A 6,327-nucleotide genomic window follows, 5' to 3' on the forward strand; every position below is an offset into this window, starting at 1 on the left:
AGTTGTGGTTAGGTTGTTTGATTGATCAGTATTGAATGGTTCTAACTCAAGGATGAGTTTCACTGCACTTCAGTGCTGTCTCCTAGAGGAAGTGGAGTCAGTTGTTCTAGCACGGCTGATCCACGCAGGTTGCCTTTGTACTGGTGACCCGGGGGGGACTATATAGAATATAAGCTTTTATGTGATGCCAGGAGGCAGAGCTCTGGGCACCGTCTGGTCATGGGTAACCATTCTGTTTAGTGCCCCAACTTCCACAACCTCAGTTTTGACCTCTTTTGGGACTTCTCTGCCCTCTCAAACTGGAATAATGACTTAGATACGGAGCTCAAATTGACAATTCCTTTAGCCTCAATATAGAGCTGCTTGGCAAATGTTGAGTTCAGAGGAGGTAGAGTCGCCCTGCACCTGAACAGTTCCTCTGTGTAATCCTGGACAGTCTAATAAAGGGGCAATTTTATATGCCTAGCAGGTTGTGAAACGTACAGTGGATTTGTTTGCATAATAAGTCTTTCTGTAATCTACTGTGGTCTGATTTTAAATAAAATAGCATATCTCTCTTGGTGTCGTGTTCCTGTTGTGGCTTCATTTCTTCACGTTGGAGTTATAGTAATGTTTTTCAATACTAATGGTGGTTTTTCTGTAGCAACATAAAACAGTTGTAGGTGAATGTAGAACATAAATTTGCAAGAAAATAAGTGTAATTATTCGTAGTAAATCTGTTGGCCATGTTTTTAGTGACTGGGTAGACCGAGTCCATTTTGTATGTAGCTGGATAGGTACGCTCAGGGTAGATCCTGCATATTGTAATCGTGGCCATGAGGTAGGCTGGACTGTCTTGCCAGGTAGAATCCCTTCACTTCTGTTTTACTTTCCTACAATTAGCTGGAATAGTGGAGGTGTACAGAATCTTCACCTGGAAAAGCTGAAGGAAGGAGGAAAGCCACTTTTGTTTGTTAAAGGAGGGAAAACTTAGATTTCAGCCAAGACACGTGAGGAGAAATGAGTCAACCAAAGTTATTTAGGAATATGAGTCAGAGGGCAGAAAAGACCTGATTTAATTTTCCGTGATATCTGTCGCTTTAGTGGCAATGTGAAATAGAAGGCTTACTGCAGAGTAACTGATAATATATGGAAGACAATATATTTTTAAATTTTTTTCTTGTGTTCTGTTTTTGGTGGCTACGGAGATTTGATAACCTTCTGCTGATGCAGAAATAGGAAACTAGCGATGAGGAAAGCTTGCTGTGCTGACTCAGCGCAGGTGGGCGAGGGAAGGGGATGCTGTTATGTAAAGGCTGCAGTTCTTTAACTCGGCTCTTCTAAGAATTTGCTGCAAAACCCGTGTTTTGCAGCTTGAAGAAGGTGCATGCAAAACATCAAGAAGTGCCTGTTCTGAAACTGGGGTTCACGTGCATTAAGAGATGGTTCTGGGTGGGATCGTTCCCTGTGCAAAGGAGAGGTAACTCTGTGCAGTCAGACCTTGCCAGGCAGGGGACTCGCATGTCAGTTGTGTAACGGCTACCAAAAGAAAGCAAAGGAACACAAAAATGGCAAGCGGTGTTATCAGTGATACGCTGGCAGTATTTCATGTGGTCTTGACTTGTCCCTTCTCTTTGGAAGCTGGCTTCGAAGGCCATGCAAGCCTACACAGGTCTTTCAGTAGCCCTTGTTCCTGTCATTTGAGTCCTCTTCTGGCTGTATATTAATCAGCCTTGGTACAAGTCCTTTGCAGGTATGTGTTTTCACCTCTCCGAGACTGTCACTGAGTTCTTTTGAGAGATTTTTGTCTCAACTGAAGTTTCAGAGAAGCCTTATTGAGACTCCGGTGCCCCAGCTGACGTCCCTAAAGCAGGCTCTCCCTGGGCAGCCTGTGCTGGGCTCTCAGCCTCACCTGAAGCCAAATCTCCATTTTTCTTCCTGGCTGCAGGACAAATCGCAGACTGCGGAGGCTGGAAGACTTGCTGGTGCATACCTTGAACCTCGGATCCTGCTGTAAGCTAAGGGCTCTCTTTTAGTGCTACGTACTATCTCCAACCTCTTCCAGGGTGCTTTTTCTGCACTCTTGTAGGTGACGAGTAGGAATTATTTTTTCCTTCCAAGCTAAAAATGTTTCCTCTCATCACATAAGCTAATTCCACACCTTGTTATATGCCCTTGAAGTTGCATGTTATCCTATCAACCACTGCTCGGGATGGGCTAGTGTCTGAGAGATTAATGAGTCTTGAAAGAAGCTGGCCGCATCCCGTAGAGGACGGGAGGTGACAAAGTTCTTGGCAGTGGGATGAGACCACCAGGTTGAGGAGGAAATGCTGATTGTGAAGAAATGTGGAAATGTAATGTTGTTTGGGCTGGTGTGTGTATTAGTTGTCCCACGCTACCAGGTGTGATAGATGGTTTGTAAGGGGAATACATACCATCTTTGTATTTTTCTGTTTTGATTTAAACTTGCATACCTATGAGGCAGTGGTTAAATGATTGTATTAGCTGAAATTACTGTATTTCCCAAGTAATTGTTCTGATTGGGTCATTCAGGAAATACCGTCGCTAAAATTAGTACTGCCCAGACGTATGTAACCCAGGCCTTAGTCACCGTGACGGGCAGGTTAGGCGCAGAAGGGCAAGAACCTACCTTGCAAATGGGTGGCTGCTCTTCATGGCTTTAATTAAGGGCTCTTAAAAACACTTTTACAGAAGCTTTTTTTACCTGACTTCCTAGAGCATATAAGGGCAGTGTTTTCTATTCACGTGCTTGATTTCAATGAACTTGTTCTTCCCCAGTGATCTCAGAGACACTTGTGTTTTGTAAACTTTGCTCTCTATAGCAGTGCTGTTAATGAACTTTAGCTGCTTTGTGTGCTCATGTTCAAATGAATTTGTGGTTACTGGGGATTTGGCTGCTGAGTGAGCCAAAGGGTGGGGAAAGGAGGGCTTTGATAACGGGCTGTTTGAAAGCTGCTTCAAGAAAAATAAATGGTACCGTACTAACTTTGGTGGAAGAGAGCAGAACATAGTATTTCACAATTTGCGCTCGGTTATTTTCCATTGCTTTTGTTACAGGTACTGTGTAAAATTTGTTCTCAGTAGCACATCAAGTGAAACATCTTCCTCTCTCCACAGATACAATAATGGTATTTAAAAGTCGTTAGCAAGTTGGATCCTGCACAGCAGGATGTCTTGCTGGAGTCTCAAAATAAGCTTTTGCATACACAGTTTGCAGTTGTGATTTATATATTTTTCTTGTCTGTTACAAATAGTGTATACTTTCCAAAAAGTATAGGAGTTAAGAAAAATCTTAGACTGGACAGTAAGCTTAATTTTGGTATAAAAATTACTTTAGCACATAGGTTACACTTTAAGTGGCCTTTGGAGCTTGTTTTTTATTTTTGCTGGTATTTTTTGAGACTTTGTACATGCTGGCATGGGTTGTTTTACCTGCAGCCTCTGTAACTATCCATTTAAGTAAATCATAGTGAAACAGCAGCGATGTTAAACTTCAGTTACATTTAGCCATAGCATCATTCTTAAAGCCACGTTTTACTTTATTTTTGAATTCTTTAAACTTTAAATATAGCTGTGGCTAGACTTACGGTAGTGAGATTTTAAAAGTTAGCATTCTTGATTAATCAGTATTTCCATTATGAAATGTAATGTTGTGAGCGGTTAGGGTGACGTCAGTCTCCCAGCAAATATATCTTTATCACCATCTATAAATAGACTGCGAGCTATTGCGGAAAGCACTTCCTTGTACCGAGAGAAAAGGTTTCTGAAAGAAAGGAAACTCAGTACAGAGCTGGCCACGGTCGCTGCTGAATGTGGATAGACATTGTCCCTCGATGTGACTGCGGTCACCCGAGGGACACGGCTGGATAACCCTCTCCCAGCTCTCCTCCACTGCTGCTGTACATAAGAGGTTCTCCGTAGCTTCACAGAAAAGCTGAGAAGGATGTAAATCTTCGGGTTGGAGAGGATCTCGATGTAACTTGCAGGATTAGACCAGCTGCTTGCCTTGCCCAGTAACCCCAGTATTAACACCAAAGCCTACTAATGTGGAATGCACTTTATACATACAATTGGTTGGGAAATGAGAATTGTCGCTTGCTGTGCTGGCCGTAGTAGTTGCTCATAAAACTGTAAAGTCTGAATTGTGATGTGTAAGCTCGGAGATCGTAAATTCTCATGAGACTGCTGCATAACTAAAATAAGTAATAAAATACCTTATAAATGTGTTTTCTTGAGATACAGCCAGTTGCAACTCTAGTTAACTGCTTTATAGCCTATTGTTAATCATAGGGACAAAAAGTCACGTTTTTTGACTGGGGCTTGTACGAAACTTGATTGTAATTGTTTTGGGGGGGGTCACAAGGGATTGGATGACAACATTGATTCTAGACTTTTTCAAAAGGACCCTCACAAACCTCCTCTTAAATACAAGGGAGTTGTGTTCACCCTGTCATGGGCATTCTTGCTGAGCTCCAGATGTGTCAGTCTTACCATTTCATGGGTGCATCCAACTTGCACCAAGAGGTGCCATGACACTCGGCCCTGCAGCTGCTCCCACTTATCACAGAGTAAACAAAAAAATCCCTATTTCTTGCAGGCGTGTGCCAAGGGTCCTGATGAGCAGCTGCAAGGCTGCAGGTTAACGGCTGCCCTGGCTGGAAGGTGGAAGGCAGCACTGATCCTGCATCCATGCTGCTGCGGCTAGATTGCTTTTTATTTATTTATTTAAGCTACTTTTATTAAGCTACTTATTTTCAGTAAGGCTGCCAGTCACAGCCATGAAATGAATGCGCTACTCTGTCTTGATGAGCTGCTCAGCTGGGCAGGGGCTGGTCTTGCCTTAGCCCTACAGCCATCTCAGCGGAGACAACTGCATAACTATAGACCTAGACATGTTATATGCACATAAATCTGTGTGTATCTCTCCATATAAAAAAAACATGCAAACATGCATATATAAAAAACCCCTCTATATATATATATAGGCACACACAGAGATACGTGTATCTATACACATAGAGAGAAATGTGACACTCTGTCGCTGTATTTATGTATACGTATACCTAGATACATAGAGACATGTGGGCGGTGGGTGCTGGGCCACATCACACATCACCATCTCACCCCCGCCCCTATGCTTTAGCTAAATCCTTCGAGACAATTTATTGCCTTTCTCTGCCCCACGATTCAGGGCCAGATTGCTTCACCTAGCAGAGCCCTGTGCCATGGCCCTGGCCCTGGCATCAGCCCCCTTCCCCACCAACAAGCTGACCAGGCACGACAACATGTATTTTAAATATTGCTTCTTTAATAATCTACATCGTGGTAGTAGCTCCAAGGGAAGATACAGCTGACAGGGTTTTTCTTCTGCCCCCATGTCTCTTCACATCAGTAATTCCTTATTGCTGCAGACTTCTCTATCCCCTGGCTCCCATAGGCCATGGTTAGATTTAATTCTGCTAATTATCTTAAATATAAAACATAATGTAACTGATCCCCTGACATTGCTGTAGTAATAAAAAATAGAAAAGGAAAAAAAAAAAAGTTTGTATCCTTATTGCCAGTGTGTGCCAGTAACTGCTTTTTCCCTTAACAAAAGCCCTGCTCCCTGTGACGGTTAAGGCTAACATCTCCCTCTCTGCTGAGGGCTGATCCCATGCCAAAACAAAGTCAAATTATTCCTCAGGCTGAAAAAAAGGGAATTTAAAAAATGGTTGCAAGAAAAGCCCAACAGTTTCCTACTTTAAAAACAGTTCACAGTTCTTTGAAAGGGTCTAAGCAGTACAGTAGAACGCTACATTTACGGAAAACTTCTAGTGCTGATAAAGTTTTTTTTTTTAAAAAAAAAAAAAAACAAACTTAACCCAAATGAACCCCAAATTAAATTAAACCAGGAGAGCCAGTTGGCAGGCCAGGAGGAGGAGGGCATCCTGGGGAGCCGGCAGGAGCCCTCCTGCTCTACGGATAGGAATCAAGTGAAGAAAAAAATAAAATAAAATGTATTTTTTTTTAAAAAAAATCCAGTTTTCCAGGCCGGGTGGTGAGGAGACCCCCGCCCTCCCCGTGCATGAAGGCACACCAGTGCGAAGGCAATGATGTGAGCTGTTGAAGACCCAGCCCCTGCTAGAAGTTCGCCCTGTGAGGCGGGCATAGGCCGGCGTCTCGCTCCGGCTGAAACGAGAGGGGGAATAAAGCAAAATTATCGGTCACTTGTGCTGTGAACACCCCTTCCCCACCACGTACAGTTACTCCCTGGGGACCTTACCTCCCCGTGGCCGGGTTTCTGGGCCAAGGGGGGTTTCTTGAGGATGCCTCGCCTGGGGGCCG

The 6,327-nt window shown here is 43.4% G+C and overlaps 1 protein-coding gene across 1 annotated transcript in view; it reads right to left on the minus strand.

The window, feature by feature from the left end:
• Window positions 1-6,123: 6,123 nt before the first annotated feature.
• HIP1R (huntingtin interacting protein 1 related) overlaps window positions 6,124-6,327 on the minus strand; it is a 7,649-nt gene continuing 7,445 nt past the window's right edge. The window contains exon 16 of the mRNA XM_009695104.1: window positions 6,124-6,171. Coding sequence (XP_009693406.1) covers window positions 6,124-6,171 — 48 coding nt within the window. The remainder of the gene's footprint in view (window positions 6,172-6,327) is intronic.

The sequence above is a fragment of the Cariama cristata genome, unplaced genomic scaffold (genome assembly GCF_000690535.1).
Source record: "Cariama cristata isolate BGI_N322 unplaced genomic scaffold, ASM69053v1 scaffold11592, whole genome shotgun sequence".
NCBI lineage: Eukaryota > Metazoa > Chordata > Aves > Cariamiformes > Cariamidae > Cariama > Cariama cristata.